The sequence below is a fragment of the Mytilus trossulus genome, chromosome 13, assembly GCF_036588685.1.
Source record: "Mytilus trossulus isolate FHL-02 chromosome 13, PNRI_Mtr1.1.1.hap1, whole genome shotgun sequence".
Classification (NCBI taxonomy): domain Eukaryota; kingdom Metazoa; phylum Mollusca; class Bivalvia; order Mytilida; family Mytilidae; genus Mytilus; species Mytilus trossulus.
The window spans coordinates 56,945,850-56,964,780 of NC_086385.1; the positions used below are offsets into that span (position 1 = coordinate 56,945,850).

The following is an 18,931-nucleotide window of genomic DNA, read 5'->3' on the forward strand; positions in this document are numbered from 1 at the left end:
GTGGACATATTCATTGTTTTATCCCCCTCCCCGGCCCAAAAAAAATCCCTATATTTCAATAGCAACAAAAACAATTGTTTTCACCAAAGCAGGTGTTAAGCTGTTACATTGTCTGATATTTTTTTCATAATTTTAAAACCAAATACTGAAGGAGATTTGACCCGTTTCGTGTTATATACCTCTATTTGGTATTTCTGGTTACCGGAAATGTAGGATTTAATTTAGCCTGTTTATTGTAATTTACGGGACTGTATACCTTTTTATGTTTGTCGGCGGCGAACAGTTAGTGTCGTCTGTCACCCATGTGTTTTGTTAAATGGCTGTAAAATAAAATTTGGAAAACGAAAAGCGTGACTTCAATCCCATAGTCCCCCCAGACAACAAAAAGGATTGAGGCCCACGACATTCGAAGTGGACATAAGAAAAAATACGGTATCACTCTGGTCCATTTGATGTGCTAAATTTTTTTGCCAAAAAATTAACTGCCGTTATAAAAGCATCACTTCTACTGTAGGACCCTTATGTTTATATCCACTCCATTTCTTGCACACATTGATTTTATTTTTAAAAGTTGTTTTATCCGGCCTGTTGGTGTAAAGTGAATTCTAGGCGTACATTTTGAATACTTGGTTATATGACTAGCAATTACAATATTTGATCATACATTTGTAAGATTCTATTCAATTGGTTACCGTTTGTATACTCGATACTCAAACTAATGGTGCTTTTTGTTTTAGGAAAAACAACATGTGTAACAGAGGAACTTCTGCACATGATCATGAGAGGAACTCCTAATTTGAAGGATGGTATGTTCATGATCAAGTTCATGCTAAGAATTTTTACAAAATCATGAGATATATTTGTTATTGTCAGTCACAATGGCAACAAATTACACCAACTGTTTTCGCGAGGATTTATAATGCTTTACTGTATTTAGTGATAATAAAACTTCTAACACATTATCCAAATTTTCGGATCATCGAAATTTTTATAAGAACGAAATATTCAAATGCCATCTTGTTTAACAACTAAAAATTAGTCCGTTTGAAAGATACTATAATTATGAAATAAGTCGCTATATACCAATCCAGCGCACACACAAAAGATCGGAAACACAAATATGGTAGTGCTACTATATACATTTAAATATAACAGAGAAACAAAGAATTTGAAATGAAGTTCTCCTGTTTGTTTTATTGGAAAAAAAAAGAGAACTTTATTGCAAATGTAAGTGATATTGTTCGGTATGTATATACATTATAGGTCTGTTAGATATACTGTTCCCAGGTCTGACATACTGTAAACTTCGTTCAGTCAGACCTTAATTAAATCAAAAGTTATTGACTTTTATTATTATTTTTAGATCTTGAACGAAGACCGACATTTTTTGCATCATTAAAAACATCTCAAACTTTGTCTAACATAAAGGATATTGTAAAGTTTGATGACTCAAAGATCAATGTCGGAGGAGGATATGACTCCAGCACCGGAATATACACTGCAAAACAGAAAGGAATCTATATCTTCTCCTGCACTATAATGGCACATGGTAGTGGTGCAGTTCACTTCCAGCTTAACAAAAACAACCAATTCTATTCCGGAGGCTATGCTGCTAAATCGAACTTCGGAGCCCACACAGTGACGTCCTTCATTGAACTAAGGACGGGAGATAAAGTGTATACTAAGGCTAGAACAGGAGGGACCGACAAAGTATATGGAGAACACTTTTCTACATTTTCTGGATATCTTTTGTCAAAGTAATAAAAGATACTGTTCTCGATAACATGTCATTTTATTATTCCTAATTATCCTTTGGAAATTGATCTTAACATCAATACATCTTTAATACAGAAGACTAAGTAATACATCTGTTAAACTTTCTTTCTTTAAATTACACTGTTAAAAAAGGATTGGGTCATACATTTTAAAGTTAAAGTCACATTTTGTACACCACTATCCCAGGTTAAGGGACTTAGGATTTGGTACCAGTAATAATGTTTAACCCCGCCACATTCTGTATGTGCACGTTACAAGTCATGCAGGAGCTGACTAAGGCTGAATATTAAATTTGTTTTTCGATTTTCGTTTTGTATACATCAACCAGCGCATTAGTTTTTTCGTTTGAATTGTTTTGTTTTTTTCATTTCGGAGCTTTTTTAAAAAGTAATGGTCCGAAGATTTTGACCACCGTGGCCAAATTACCAAGGACTAAGCTTTGAATTTTGCAATATAAATTATAGTGAGGACCAGCACATTTTCTTCAATGACCACTAGGTAAATAAAGATGTCTAAATAAAAGTCGGCAGTTTTACAACTTACTGTGCGGTATGGGGTTTTCTGTTACGTAAGGTGACATATAGTTATCAAATTATACGTCCGGTATTTTATATTGACATCAGATCCACAGAAAGCACTTGAATCCACAATACATATACATATTCATGGATCTACAATCTGTCGATACCTGTAACTTGGCATTACATAAGGTCATGTTTTTCTCTGGCTGTTTATGACGTCTTTACACTAAATCCATTGGATGTTGGATGTGTACGGATTGATTGTTTAGTCTTTGATGCATGATTTTTTTATTAGTTGTTAGTGGCTTTGAACTAGCTGTCAGATAACTGCGAGTACTCTCAGATCTGTTCATTGTGTCTTTTTGTGTCGGGATGTATAAGTACCCGGCCACGTCCACTTGTATTTTTTGTCCATCTGATGAGTTAAGCCTTTTTCAACTGATTTTTATAGTTCGTTCTTATGTTGTACTGTTATACCACTGTCCAAGGTTAGGGGAGGGTTGGGATCCCGCTAACATGTTTAACCCCGCCACATTATTTATGTTTGTGCCTGTCCCAAGTCAGGAGCCTGTAATTCAGTGGTTGTCGTTTGTTTATGTGTTACATATTTGTTTTTCGTTCATTTATTTACATAAATAAGGCCGTTAGTTTTCTCGTTTGAATTGTTTTACATTGTCTTATCGGGGCCTTTTATAGCTGACTATTCGGTATGGGCTTTGCTCATTGTTGAAGGCCGTATGGTACGATGACCTATAGTTGTTAATGTTTGTGTCATTTTGGTCTTTTGTGGATAGTTGTCTCATTGGCAATCAAGCACATCTTCTTTTTTATACTTGAAACTTATTCATGAATTTTGTTCACGCATCGTTGTAAATATAACGGAATTTGATGAGACTGTCGTACAAGTGAGAGGTTTAGCGTTATAAAACCAGGTTCAATCCACCATTTTCTACATTTGAAGTCAGGAATATGACAGTTCTTGTCTATTCGTTTGATGTGTTTTGTCATTTGATTTTGCCATGTTATTAGAACTTTCCGATTGAATTATCCTCGGAGTTTAGTATTTTTGTGATTTTACTTTTTACAAATAAGATTTAAGACACAAAATATTATTCAGAAAGTACTGAAATTGAATGAAAGCTTGTTTAAATTCAATAACGACTAACAGCACCCAAGTTTGTAAGTCTGAAATACATGTATCTTTTTAATGTACACATCCCATGTCTGAAGTGTAAAGACCTATTAAATAAAGCAATTCAGAGAAATAGCAATGTGCAATGCAAATTATAAAATTCGCCTGCATATAGGACCATATTTTTATTGATGTATATCAAGAATATTCAGTTATGTTTTAATTCAAATATGTATACAAGAATATGTGGTATGAGTGCCAATGAGACAACTCTCCATCCATACAAGTCACACTTTATAAATAAAGAAAAAACATTATAGGTTAAAGTACAGTCTTCAACACGGAGCCTTGGCTGACACTGAACATCAAGATATAAAGGGCCACAGAAAAGACTAGTGCAAAACTATTCAAACGGGAAAACCAACGGTCTAATCTATATAAACAAATGCAGCGGGTTTAAAAGATTACATCTTTTGATAGGTACCAACCTTCACCCTAACCTGGCACAATAGTGTAACATCACAACATAGAAAGACACACTATAAAATATCAATTAAAATGGCGCAACTCCATCAAAAGACATATTAACAAAAGTGAACATACACTGAACGAAAAAAAATGATCTATGACACAATGTAAATACAAAATAAAAAAAAAATGTCTGTCCAAAGTTAGAAACCCCATAAGTTGTTAATCTGAATGTACTTCGTCATATGTTATTGTCCTTTGTTAAATCACGTGATATTTAGCGTTCATGGTAAACGCAGACAAGACAAGACAAGACAATAATTTATCTAAGTCTCACCACTTCATTATATAAAACATACAATTTAGTTTTTGAGATATAAGCCAAAAACTGCATTTGACCCCTATGTTCTATTTTTAGACATGGCGGTCATGTCTGTCGATGGATCAAAATTCGGATACGACTCATAAACTAGATACCCTAAAGAACATTTAGTTAAGGTTTGAAGGTATTTGACCCAGTAGTTTCAAATGAGGAGATTTTTTAAATAGTTTAAGACAACGACGACAGACGACGACGGACGCCAAGTGGCATAAGCTCAAATTGGGCCCTTTGGGCCCAGGTGAGCTAAAAATCCAGGCTAGAATAAGGCTTACACATAGTTATATACTTTAATTCAGTCACGGAACCGCGGTATCGCGGGTGTGTTCTAATTGTCTTTATTTTTATGCGTCGTTTGATTGAGGACAAGACATTGTTTATATTTTAATTCGCCATGTGTCTGCCCTATAAATATAAGATATTTGATCTGGATCCAATGTTTGGAAATAAAAGTAGTCCAAAGATTGAAAACTTTGGGCTGTGAAAGTCTGGATCCAAAGTTTGGAAAAAAAAGTAGGCCAATCATGGAAAACTTTGGCCTCAGAGTGAAAAATCAATGTCACGAATAAATGTATTTCCTTCAGTTTGTGTTAAGGTATCTAGTGGGGATGTTTTATTTCGAGGGAGATTTATGTGTAATTGAAATACGATTTCAATGAGTCCCCTATTTACAAGTATTTTGTTTCTTTTTTATACTAAAAAAAATCTCAATGAACATATAAATAAATATGGTAACAAATGCTTTTTACAGAAAGCCCTGTTCGGCTCCTCATTACAATATAATTCCTCGATGTATATATAGGGTTCTTGAAAAGAAATTAGGCATTAATCTTCAGACAGCAAAGTAGATTATTCATGATGATTAAGGCTGTAGTTTTCGCTTGCTTTGTTGGTATGTACACGTTTCTTACGCTCTAGTTTTCGATTGCTTTGTTGGTATGTACACGTTTCTTAACGATCTAGCTTTATCTGCAAAGGATTGTAAATTCATTGCTTTCATTCAAACAGATCAAAATTATTTATATTATTCATACTTCTGATTTTATAGATTTTATTCGAGGATCTTTTTTTCTCTTCTATTGTTAACAATAATTAAGGGAGACACTAAATTCAAAAGACCTTGTTTCTGTACTGACATGATTTATAGGTTTCGCAAGCTATAAAACCAGTTTTAACAACCATTTTTTACATATAATTGTTAAGATATATTATTTATTCAAATGTTCTCTTATATCCTTGAGGCATCGTCCCCTGGTATCAACTGCATTCAAGTTACCTATGATGCTTCCTTGTTTGCTTTTGATACAGGTAGGAAAGAGACATTTACACACATTTTACATGCCTATGGCCCATAAGGTATCGCCCCCTGGTGTCAGCTGCCTTTAGGAAACCATAATGCTTTCCTATTTGCTGCTGACACAGGATGAGTCATGGACATGTTTAATTTCTACTTTCTTTTTGGCTAATTATTATATATTTAATTGATCCAACTTTTTGTGTACTATACATATGTGGATATCTATTTTTCTTTTTTTTCTTTTTGGGCTGCTTGTTTGTTATCTATATCAACCACACTTGCAATAAAATGCATTAGTATTAAAAAAAAATACTATAGATTCTTTTATATCTACGTATTCTTTAAGAACTTAAATAGTTCTCGTTTAACTTTTTTTTTTTTTTTTATCTCATTGTTTGTATTGTATTATGAAAAAATTATTGATGTTGTAATGTTTATGCCCTTTGGGGCCCATAATTGGAAATAAAATATCTTATCTTATCTTATCTTATAAGAAAATTGCCATTACCAAGTTAGGAATATAAAAGTTGTTATCCATTCTTTTGATGTTTTTTGGATTTTGGTTTTGCCATTTGATATGGGACTTTCCGTTTAGAATTTTTCTCGGATTTCAGTATTTTTGTGATATAATTTTTACTTTTTTAACATTTTCGGTTCATAAATTGTAGTTCCAACTCGCCTGCAAAATTTATGAAAATGGTTAAAAATTGATAACAAATGTATAAAGTGCAATAACTCCTTAACGGGTCATTGACCATTTTGGTCATGTTGACTTATTTGTAGATCTTTCTTTGTTGTACATTAATGTTGTTTACAGCTTATATCTATCTATAATAATATAACGGGTCAATTGACCATTTTGGTCATGTTGACTTATTTGTAGATCTTTCTTTGTTGTACATTAATGTTGTTTACAGCTTATATCTATCTATAATAATATTAAAGATGATAACCAAAAGCTGCAAAATTTTCTTAATATTACCAATTCTGTGGCAGCATCCCAACAACGGATAGTCTTATTGATCTGAAAATTTCAGGACAGTTAGATCGTGACCTAATGAATAATTTTACCCCGTCAGATCTGCACCTAAATGCTTTAATTATGAAGATATGAGCCAAAACCTCCATTTCACCACTATGTACTATGTTTAGCTATGTCGGCCATCTTGATTCGCTGGCGGGTTTAACAGACACATCTTTTAAACTAGATACCCTAATGATGAGTGTGGCCAAGTTTAGTTAAATTGTGTCTCAGTAGTTTTAGAGAAGATTTTTGTAAAAGATTACAAAAATTTACGAGAAATTGTTAAAAATTCTCTTAAAAGGGCAGTAACTCCTTTAGGGGATCAACTGACAGTTTTAGTCATGTTGACTTATTTGTAGATCTTCTTATAAATGGAAAAAGCAGAAACTTTATACAGCTATAGAAGTTATCAATTTGTTTTAGAGTTATTGTTCTTACATCTGACAAAAATACTGGAATTCGTAACCGCAAGTTGAAATTTTTACCCCTGTACGCATGTCTATTTAGAAGCGTAGTTTGACGCTAAATAGTAGTGAGGCTAATGAAATTAAATTTTGGAGTCAATGTATTAATTGCCTGTTTAAAAATCACATTGCGGTTTAAAGTGTAGATGGTTTTTTGTCATAACAGGCAGAATTTATCACTGGTTCGGTTGCTTTATTGCTTTATTGATTGAATTCTTCTAAACGTTCAGTGACAAATATTTCAAGCGTTTTCAAGATAAACAAAAATAAAGGTAAAACCTACAGCTTATTTCTGCAGAGTAATCGACCACATGAAAGGCGAATTAATTGAATTCAGTTCTTCATTTTTTTTGCTGTTGATTTATTACTACAAAAGAGCTCCGTAACAATGAGTACATATACAATACAATATATTTGAGGTATGGAAAGAGTAAACAGAAAAGAGAGTACAGTGTTATAGGCAGGCCATGTTAAGGGGAAAATAGGCCAAGAAATAAACAATAGAGAATATTGGGTTACTTATGTAGGAGCAAGTGAAAATAGTCCGCGAAACATATAAAGAATAGAGAAATAATTTAAAAAAAAATAAGAATACATAAACGAAGGACCCCTTATACAGACTCTTATTCCTGACATTCTCAATATTTATGCGATGCAATGTAAACATATATCAAAGTAGGTTTTCTATTACTGTGGATTCCTTTATTTTCGTATATACCGATTTTCGTGGTTTGAGGAAAAACTGCATATACGTTGATATTGAATTTCGTGGTTTTTGGCAAAGTCTGTATTCATTCCTTTAGAAAAGTTTTAATTCGTTGAACATTTTAATTTGTAGTGGCCTTTGTACCCACGAAATCCACGAAAACTAGTATCAAACGAATTTAAATGAATCCATAGTATACATAATACCATTCGTTTGCAGCTTTCGTGTGTGCTCAGCACACTGGCGGAGGAAATCATCACCCACCTCATCATCCCCATCCGGACAACAAACAATGCACTCACGATGCTGACTGTAGCGGATGTGTAACCAACACAACCGGATATTGTAACTTACAAGATAACTTATGTTACTGTAGACCAGTTACTGCCAGTAAGTAGTCATATAACAGCATTTCTTATATCAAAACTTTAACTCGGATTTTTTTAATATGTTATACCAGTTCGCCCAAAATGAAGTTCATTTATATCCGCATTTCATTTATAACGTATATTCTAGGTAAAACTTATTAATTGCATCATTCACAGAGTTGCAATCTATTATAACTGCTTTAATACGTCGAATTGTCTTGTTTTAAAAGAGTTATAATAATTATTAAAGTCTTTCCAATAGAATTCAAGCTTAGACTTTCAAAAAAGAGCTTGCGTGACTTTTGCAGTGAATTTTAAGATCTCAGTTGAAATAACTCACGTCTTATAGTTCTGATTTACAGCTTTATTGATTGTCTATCTTCAAAAATGTTAAAGAATTAAAATTTGCTAAAAATTACACTGCGCATTTCGTCAATCTAATACGAACTAAAAAAATTGTTAGAAGGATCTATTGAAGCTTCACTACATACACATGTTTTCTTCGATTTTCAGAACGTGCCGCTTGTCATAACGGACACCAGTGCGCATGTCCCGATGGACAAAATGGTGTATGTAATGCACAGGGACACTGTGAATGCGGAGACCATCCAGTAGGAAGTAAGTTTGAATAAGATCATATTCGTCTCAACTCGGCCGATTCCGTACCCACATCTGATAGAATAGAAGGATAGTAACGGAATCTACCGAGTATTGCCGAATGGATAAGATCATTCACTGGACAGATATTCCCGAAAACATACTCTAACGTACTCTGTGTAACAATATTTAATAAACCTCGATAGAGAACTTTTAAAATGAAATTAAATAGTTAAAAATAAAATGAATTCATGAATTCGTATATTTTGAATAAGAATTTCATTATCTAAAAATTTAACAAAATCAAAACCCATCCAATGGGAAAAAAGAAGAAAAAAAACATGTCATGTAAGAAATCAAAAGTACAACGGTTGTTTTGTTATTAAATATTAAATCGCATTTCTTTGCAAAACAAAAAAACAAGCGTACTGTCTGCGTTTACATAAATAAATTATCATTTGTTATTATAATACCGTGTCCTATGTTACGCAATCTCATGGCAAGAAGGAAGATACATTTTTCTCATTTACTCAAAAACATATGTTACACGTGAAATCAAGCTCGATAAAATACTTGCAAGTATTCACATTCAATAAAAACTATGGCAGATCATATTATGTTTCATCTGAAAGGAAAATTGAAAGACAAATTATCTGAGCATACTAGATTTAAAAAATATCTGATTTAAAAAATATCTGAATCAAACAAATGTAGCATATAGATATACATATATATTAGTAAAATGTTTGGGTTTTTTGGTTTGTGTATGCTTTGGCTGTAGTTCGTCATTAGATGTTGTTCATTTCTTGTAATTAGTATATTTATGTTATAAAATGTAGCTCTTCGGTACAATGGGGGAAATACAGAGAATCAACCAATCAATCAAATCTACTTGTCCAACGGGGTTCAAACGACATACATGTACAAGTTAGTAACTATGGATCACCGTTAGGCCTAAAATGCATAAAAACCCATATCAGTATAAATTATGTGTTGATTTTTTCAATAATAACATAAATCATTGAATTTCCTTCGGAATTTATAACTTCGATATTTTTTTTTCAGAACGAGCCGATTGTCATAACGGACACCAGTGCTCCTGTCCCGATGGACAAAATGGCGTCTGCAATTCCCATGGACACTGTGACTGCGGGGACCATACTGTCGGAAGTGAGTACACGTTCTATCATCAAGCTGTCACCAATTGGTCTTTAATGCAGCGAGAAAAGCCTACACCAGGATGCGTGCTTCAGCTGGCCCTTAACAAAAATGTGTATGAGTTCAGTGATAATGCCATACTAAACTCCAAAATATATAAAAGAAACTAAAATAAAAAATCATACAAGACTAACAAAGGCCAGAGGCTCCTGACTTGGGACAGGCGCAAAAATACAGCGGTGTTAAACATGTTTTGTGAGATCTCAACCCTCCCCCTATACCACTAGTCAATGTAGAAAAACAAACACACAACAAAGCGCTAAGTAAAACTCTATGGTGAACTAGTTCAAGTTTACTTTAAAAATAAAATGAGGTACTTTAAGGCAATCGCACTACCGAGATACCTTAGATCTCATCACCAAATTCAATGTAAGAGATCCATGTAAAACACCACAGTAGTTTTCACAATATATACAATAAAGTAATTTCAAATTACTAGGGAGGACAATTTGTAAATAAAATACTTATTTAAGATATATAATGTTTATAGAAAATACAATTTTTGTAGAGAGTATGATTATGCACTTTGAATGCAGGAAATTTAGAAGCATTTGTTAAATCGGGTCGAATTTGTTATTTGCCGTTCAGATGAAGGCGACCCGCCATCTGTAATATTTGCAGAAACACTTGAGATTTCCCTAATTACCTGCATGCAACTATCAACGTTTTTTTCAAATTACTAGGGAGGACAATTTGTAAATAAAATACTTATTTAAGATATATAATGTTTATAGAAAATACAATTTTTGTAGAGAGTATGATTATGCACTTTGAATGCAGGAAATTTAGAAGCATTTGTTAAATCGGGTCGAATTTGTTATTTGCCGTTCAGATGAAGGCGACCCGCCATCTGTAATATTTGCAGAAACACTTGAGATTTCCCTAATTACCTGCATGCAACTATCAACGTTTTTTTTTATATATAGCATAATGAAAACTTACTTTAACTTATTTTGCCACCCCAATTTTGTTTCAATTCAAACTTTTGAAATATTGAAGTGGTTGGTAACCAACATAATAATATCAAGTTTAAAAAAAATATATATACATTCTGAATTGCTGTTTTATGTTGTAATATCTCTCTAATTTCAGAGAGAGCTGTCCATGTTGGTTCTCACTGTGGTCAGAAGTCTGATTGCGCAGGTCTAGACTGTGCTGGTAAAGATTATGATTGTATAAACATGAAATGCGCATGTCATGAGAATGGCCGTAAGTTTTTGGTTTATTATGAAAAAAATAATTGAACGCAAGTCCGCTTTTCTTTTCAATTTCAGCTGCTTAAGCACTTTTTTTTTACAATAAATCAAGAAAAGGATAATTAAACGGTTGCTTTGTTTTAAGTCTTAAAAGCTACAAAAACGTTGACAATATCTGCAACTAATGTATAACCCCAAACAAATAAGTTGAAGTGAATTTCAAAAGACATTTATAAAAAAGAAGATGTGGTATGTTTGCCAATGAGACAACTATCCACAAAAGACCAAAATGACACAAACATTAACAATTACAGGTCTCCGTACGGCCTTCAACAATGAGCAAAGCAACATACCGCATATAGTCAGCTACATGTACAAAAGGCTCCTGACTTGGGACAGGCACATTCATTATAAATCTGGCGGGGTTAAACATGTTAGCGGGATCCCAACCCTCCCCCTAACCTTGGACAGTGGTATAACAGTACAACATAAGAACGAACTATAAAAATCAGTTGAAAAAGGCTACTTTTTAAAAAATTAAAAATTCTTAAAAGGGTATCATAATTTAGTACACTACAAAAAAAAAGCCCGCTATCACTGGGCAATCAATGTGAGATATCTACCAAATGTCTACTACTGTTGATTCACTAATATTCATTAGATACCAATTTTCGTGGATTTCGTGTGTACAGGAAAACCACAAATTTAAGTGTTCCACAAATTACCTAAAGGAATGACGAAAGTTTGCCTAAACCACGAAATTACACGTTTTACTCAAACCACGGAAAATGGTACCACGAAAATAAATGAACCCACAGTAACTAAATGAACAATTTGAGTCCTGTTTTCTTTTTTATTTACTTAGACACTACTTATAAATAATAACAAATAGAACTTGCATCCACAGCATCGGTCTCTGGTAAATAGCTGACTCCATAGATCTTTTTTTATATTTGAGTAGTCCAAATACCAGTATAACCTACAGACAGCACCGTATTATCTACATACCGGAATTTATGTTCCTCTATTGTGTACCGGCTTAAGTCACTGTATCTGAACAGTGTGATTGGACTAAAAACACAATATCAACTGAACATACTTTCCCAAAATGAGGGATGAATCAGGTGTAGAAAAATAATTTGAAATAATTTTACCTACAGATGATAAGGAATTTTTGAGATTTTTTTTTAAATTTTGTATTTACTGCATAATAAAAGACATAAAAGAGCACTAGCAGTCTAAGGTTTATGAAATTAGCAAAAAAAGTAAACGATCATGATACATATTCAAATTCATTTATGAATGATATGAGGAAAGTACTTCAGTTTACTTTGTATGTAGAATTTTGGGCAGTGTTTAAAGAACGTGGTGAAAATTCTATAAAGGCTATCATTAATCCTATGGGCTAGGAAATACTACCGTGCCACCTACAACAGTAATAAGAACAACAATAATCAACTTCTTTTTTTTTACTTTCATGTATTTCCTCCGCTTATAATCATTTGAATACCTACATAGCTATAGGAAGATGTGGTATGAGTGCCAATGAGACAACTCTTCATCCAAATAACAATTTATCAAAGTAAACCAGTATAGTGCAAGGTAACACGGAGCCTTGACTCATACCGAACAGCAAGCTATATAAAGGCCCCCATACTAGTGGAAAACCAACGGTCTAATCTATATTAAAACGAGAAACTGTGACAATATGATAGGCTAAAAATATATATATAAATATATGTAAAATATATTTATATTTATATTGATGATTATATATTCTTAAAATGTTTATTAAATTGAATAAAATAAATACAGGGGAATATCTATTAAGAAAATCATGACCTTGTAAAAGGTTGTTCAATTGACCGCTACTGCATATGAAATATTTACATGCAGATCATGAGGTGACATGTAACAATTAGTTAAACACTGGACATCCGTGTATTGCATACCATGTGGAGACATGTAGCAATAACAATTAGTTAAAACACTGGACATGCGTGTATTCTTTGACCATTAATTTCCAGGTTGGCCAAAACATGTCAATTAGAGTCAACTTAATAGATATTCATCCCTGTATCTTTTAATTTAAGACTATAATGGTCAAATTAATAGAAACCTTGACACTGTTTATATTCTGTATATATACTTGTGTATTATACTGTATAAGGGAGACCGTCCGTTATGGACACTGGTCCAGACGGGCTTGAATAAACTACTATTCCAAATAACCATGTGTTGTGTTACATGTGGTTATTTTTGGTTAACCGTGACCAAAGGATATTAAGGTAAAGTGACTTTTTATTTGATACTCTTTACTTAATTTCTCAAAATGGCTAGACAAGAATTTAATGCAGGGTCTGTTTTTCAAAATTTAGAAACACAAGTTCAAAGTTTCACTCAAAAGGTATTTAAAAAAGGCATTAATTTGATTGAAAGCTTTGATGGTTCAAAATCAGACAAATTAGGAATAGGTGTATCAGATGGGAGCATAATTGTTCATGATCAAGATGCTGATTAACTCATTAAAAAAAATATTTATTAGATAATGGGTTTTTTAAGCGAAAATGGAGATATTTTTTTATTTTTCTTATAAATCTATGGTGAAGGTTTTATTTGTTTATTGATATTTTTTTATGTAATCATTATCATAAGGGTGAAGGTACTTATGATAGGTATTTGATTGTTTTATGGTCAATATAAAAGACTGGCAACTTAGTAGGTATTTGATAGTATAAGTCAATATATAAGTTTTGCGTACATATTGTAATGATATAATGTTAAGTTTTTATATGCTGTTTTTTTAAAGACAGAATAAATATTTAAATAGGAAAAAAAAACAACACTTGAATATTAATATTTAAGAATTAAATAATAATAGGTAAAAATATTTTGAAGATGTTGGTTATATTTTAAAGTATTCAAATGCACGAATAATGATAATATCAAAACATTTAATATATCTTGATTTTGAATATAATAATTTAATTTTTGATTCATATTTTGATCTGTTTTCTGAAGAGACAATCAGTAATTCTAAAATATACGCGCCTATATACATTGGTATAAGAAAGTTTCATAAGAACACTTTTGGCGACGGATTTAAGGGTATTACTGCGATGTTATAATCATATATATGGTTGTTCAAATATGGTTGACGCAGTTTGGTAAGTGCGTAAGCACATTTGTTTAGAGAAACAAAATATTCTATGGTATTTAGAATCCAAACCTTTATTTTCGCACAGGTATTGTGGTATTTTTAAAGAATGACGGACCTATCTTCAGAAAATAGCGCCTAAATGATTAAAATTGATATAAGTGGTAAGTCCACTCTTAGGGAAATGTAGGTTTCTATAAGTTTTAAAAGTATTGACAGTTTTTAGCGATAGATGAAATATAGGATTATTTATAGAGAACATAAATATATAGTGAGGGTTAAAAATGAAAATGTTTCATAAGAAAACAATTTAGGATTTGAAATATGGAAATAAGTATCATATGATTAATCGTTATAAACAATGACGCGATACATCTTCCGCAAATATTTTAATGTGATGCTGATTGAACTAAAAGAAAATTAGCAAACCAAGAAAAAATGAGAAAACATAAAAGAGCATAAGATCATCTATAACTTCCAGTTTAAGTGATATGAAAAATGATAATAGTTCTGATAGATATAATTTAAAAAGTAGTCAAGATATGCCTGTTGATGAAATTAGAATGCCAAAGAAAACTAAACGAACTGTTAAAAAGTCTGAAAAAAAAGACGAATTAATTTTAAGTTTTCTCTCAAACATTTCTAGTTATCTTAATAAAATGAACGACTAACATGTCGTAGAGTAGGCTTCGTGATGATTGTTTTTAAATGAAAATATATGTGTATATAACAAAATTGTTTTTGATTAATCATTCTAATTCTCGATTCAGATTGCTCGCTGAAAAATTGTTGATTGTTTAGAAATCCTATAAATATCAGTAATCTCTGAATTACAGCTTTGTTTATGAAAAAGGAAGGAAAGTGTTGATTGAATGTCAAACCTTATCTAAATATTTTTTTCAGTCTTTACTAGAGAGAAGGTAATCTTATCAGTTTATTGTTTTTGTATTAGATTTTTTTTTCTTTTTTTTTTTTCTTATTTTAAGAAGTTAACATATCGATAAGTTATTTTTTCAAAATTAAAGCAGTGAGAACTTGAGGACAACTTTGAACTATCAAATTTAGTAAATGCATTAATTTATTTTGTTGCTATTTTTATAGGTATTTTGTTATTAATATATTCTAAAGTTTAATAATAGGTGTTTAGCCAAGAGAATTTAGTAATAGAGAGATTCAAATAGTCACACGATACCTTGGTGGCAATCAAATGGTGTCAACTGATGTTGAGGGCGATGGTACTGCCTACAGAGATGTTGAAATAGCTTCTGCACCATTACTGAGAACCAGCCACTAAGAACCATTATCCAGTATTGGATATTGGCTTTGATCATTGGACACAACGCAGACATTTAGATGTACATAAAACTATACGATCACATAACTATATTGGTAGAGGGAATTGTTCTACAGCATCACAGGTAGATTTGCCTGTAATGTTTCAGCCGGTGATAACTGAGCAACCTAGTCAGGGACTCTGAGTTAACAGAGTAGGTAAGCTAGGTCAGTTAGGTGTAAATCAACAACGGATGGTGGATCACATGAAGGACAGATGGTGGATCACATGAAGTACGGATGGTGGATCACATAAAGTACGGATGGTGGATCACATGAAGGACGGATGGTGGATCACATGAAGTACGGATGGTGGATCACATGAAGGACGGATGGTGGATCACATGAAGGACGGATGGTGGATCACATGAAGTACGGATGGTGGATCACATGAAGGACGGATGGTGGATCACATGCACGTCGAAGTTACAAACAACGGATGGTGATTTACATGCAGGATGGAGTTTGAACAATGGATGGTGGATCACATGCAAGTCGAAGTTATAAATGACGGATGGTGGATCACATGAAGGACGGATGGTGGATCACATGCAAGTCGAAGTTATAAACGACGAATGGTGGATCACATGCAAGTCGGAATGATTGCAGAACTTCTAAATGACGGGAATTGGTGTCGCAGATAAACAAATGGATTGTTGGAGTTGACAACGACGATCAGAGGAGCAGTTCACTGGAGTCGGGGTTATGAAGACGGTCAGCAGTTGATGGTTGCGCCTTTTTCTAGGAATAAAAAGTTCCAATAGTTGATGTTACGAACTTAGTTATTCACACAAGAATTGTATGTACTATACATTGCTGAACATGTAGATGTTGTTGAACTTTTGAAATGATTTTATTTATGAATATTTTTGTTGTTTTTAGAGAAATTTGCAAGCATTCATATTGTCACCGATTTTAACTAAAATATAAATTATATTTCTTAAGAAAAGGAGGAATGTAACAATATGATAGGCTAAAAATATATATATAAATATATGTAAAATATATTTATATTTATATTGATGATTATATATTCTTAAAATGTTTATTAAATTGAATAAAATAAATACAGGGGAATATCTATTAAGAAAATCATGACCTTGTAAAAGGTTGTTCAATTGACCGCTACTGCATATGAAATATTTACATGCAGATCATGAGGTGACATGTAACAATTAGTTAAACACTGGACATCCGTGTATTGCATACCATGTGGAGACATGTAGCAATAACAATTAGTTAAAACACTGGACATGCGTGTATTCTTTGACCATTAATTTCCAGGTTGGCCAAAACATGTTAATTAGAGTCAACTTAATAGATATTCATCCCTGTATCTTTTAATTTAAGACTATAATGGTCAAATTAATAGAAACCTTGACACTGTTTATATTCTGTATATATACTTGTGTATTATACTGTATAAGGGAGACCGTCCGTTATGGACACTGGTCCAGACGGGCTTGAATAAACTACTATTCCAAATAACCATGTGTTGTGTTACAAAACGAGAAACACGTATGAACTTCATGTACTATGAATGAACATTCTTTTCTTTTTCAGATGCCGGTGGTCGTTAATCAGTGCTGTGTCATCACATTAAGACTGTTGAATAAAGATTGTGTAAAACATGTGTATTTGTTGATCATTGTAAGACAGGACCAAATAGATTTGATTAAATAAACTGAAATATTTTTTTCTATTTGGATCATTTTTCTTTAAGCATAAGCATGCAATGGAGTGTTCCTAAGCCAGCGTAACACAAATGTGTAAATAAATATATATATGAAAGTGTTGGTGAGGTTTAACTGAACATATCTTACAATTGACAGTGAATAGCGAAAAGAGAAAAAAAATGTCCCAAAAATAAAGGATAGCGAAAAAGGAAGGTAACAATAAAAGAAGAAGAAGGTCAGAGAAAAATACATATAAGATAAAGAAGTCAGAGATGACAACTTAAAGCTCCAAATGCTTTTAAAACCATTGAAATATATATTCTGTTTTCATGTATAAATTGCAATGATAAACTTGCTGAAGTTCCAATACAAGTAATTCACTCCTAACTGTTGTTCTAAATTTTCTATCTTACAGTGGGCTTCTTTTTTCCAACATCGGAATGTTACGAAGTTATGATACGTCTTCTGTAAATATTAATATAGTTTTAATTAAATTTTAACTTGTCAAAATTGCTTTTGAGAAGATAAATGACTGGTACGCCCAAATAAGTTCTACATTTTCTGAAAGCTTATTGAAACCTGGCTGTCAAATATTTTCACTTAAGGTGGTACCTAACACTTTAACCAAAAGTAATTTGGCTCGTTTAATTTTCTTCAAAAATTTAACAAAGTATTTACTTTGACCCTTTGACAAAAATATATAAATTTCAAAAAGTTTGAACCAACCGTTTTATCAGAAAAATTACACTGGTTATATAGCAGTTTGACAAACACTTGTTTTGATCATTGAGAAGCTTAATATTCACTTATAAACACTACGTCATTAAAACGTTCTGCTAATTTTACAGAGTCCTCTCCCTGTAGTGTTAGGTACCACCTTAACTATAAACAAGGGTCGAAAGATACCAAAGGGACAGTCAAACTCATAGATCGAAAATAAACTGACAACGCAATGGCTAAAAAAAAGAAGACAAGTGGATAAATAATAATTGACGATTACAATTTTTCTTTCTCAAACATTTTCTCTCACATTCTATGTCTCTATATGAATCCCCTCATTCGTTAGCTCTCTTACCTAGTACAAACAATCTCAGTACCAAACACTCGTTTTGTTCCGGCACTCCACACATACCCTCTCAATTTGCATCTGTTTCCACACACACACATACACACACTCTCTCTATCATAGTTCCTCGTACACTCTTTCTTTCATACACACGCCATAATTTTCAATTTTCAATATTTTTACTATTATAATTCTGTTATATTTAAAGGACTGTTTTAAAAAAAAATAGCAGTGTACTTTGATCTTACTTTCCGCTATATACACGATGTTCCCTCCCAAAATAATCAAGCTAAAATTTGGTGACTATGTTGAACGCATCTTTTCAATCGAACTTAATATAAGGATACAAAGGATATAACAGATACAGTTAACTTTTCCACATATCTTGACTTACATCTAGAAACTGACAAATGAGGAACATTTGAAAACAAAACTTGAAAACAAAAAACAAGATTTCAGCTTTACAATTGGGTACTTTCCGTTTCCTTGTAGCAACATTCTTGCAGCACCTGCATACTGATTCAAATCTCCCAATCGATCATTATTCCCGGCAT

At 32.5% G+C, this 18,931-nt stretch overlaps 1 protein-coding gene across 1 annotated transcript; it reads left to right on the forward strand.

The window, feature by feature from the left end:
• Positions 1 to 5,069: 5,069 nt before the first annotated feature.
• On the forward strand, positions 5,070 to 17,268 carry LOC134694656 (integrin beta-4-like). The gene is made up of 6 exons (XM_063555700.1): positions 5,070 to 5,168; positions 7,987 to 8,157; positions 8,649 to 8,753; positions 9,798 to 9,902; positions 11,043 to 11,159; positions 17,199 to 17,268. Exons 1-6 carry the CDS (start codon positions 5,132 to 5,134, stop codon positions 17,213 to 17,215), a joined length of 552 nt encoding a protein of 183 aa, XP_063411770.1. The 5' UTR covers positions 5,070 to 5,131; the 3' UTR covers positions 17,216 to 17,268.
• Positions 17,269 to 18,931: the final 1,663 nt, after the last annotated feature.

Excerpts from the sequence above, each read along its gene's own strand:
- LOC134694656 (XM_063555700.1), top strand. The coding sequence starts at position 5,132 with ATGATGATTAAGGCTGTAGTTTTCGCTTGCTTTGTTG. Across the intron at positions 8,158-8,648 it reads CTGTAGACCAGTTACTGCCA|AACGTGCCGCTTGTCATAAC; the intron begins GTAAGTAGTCAT and ends TTCGATTTTCAG. Across the intron at positions 8,754-9,797 it reads CGGAGACCATCCAGTAGGAA|AACGAGCCGATTGTCATAAC; the intron begins GTAAGTTTGAAT and ends TTTTTTTTTCAG.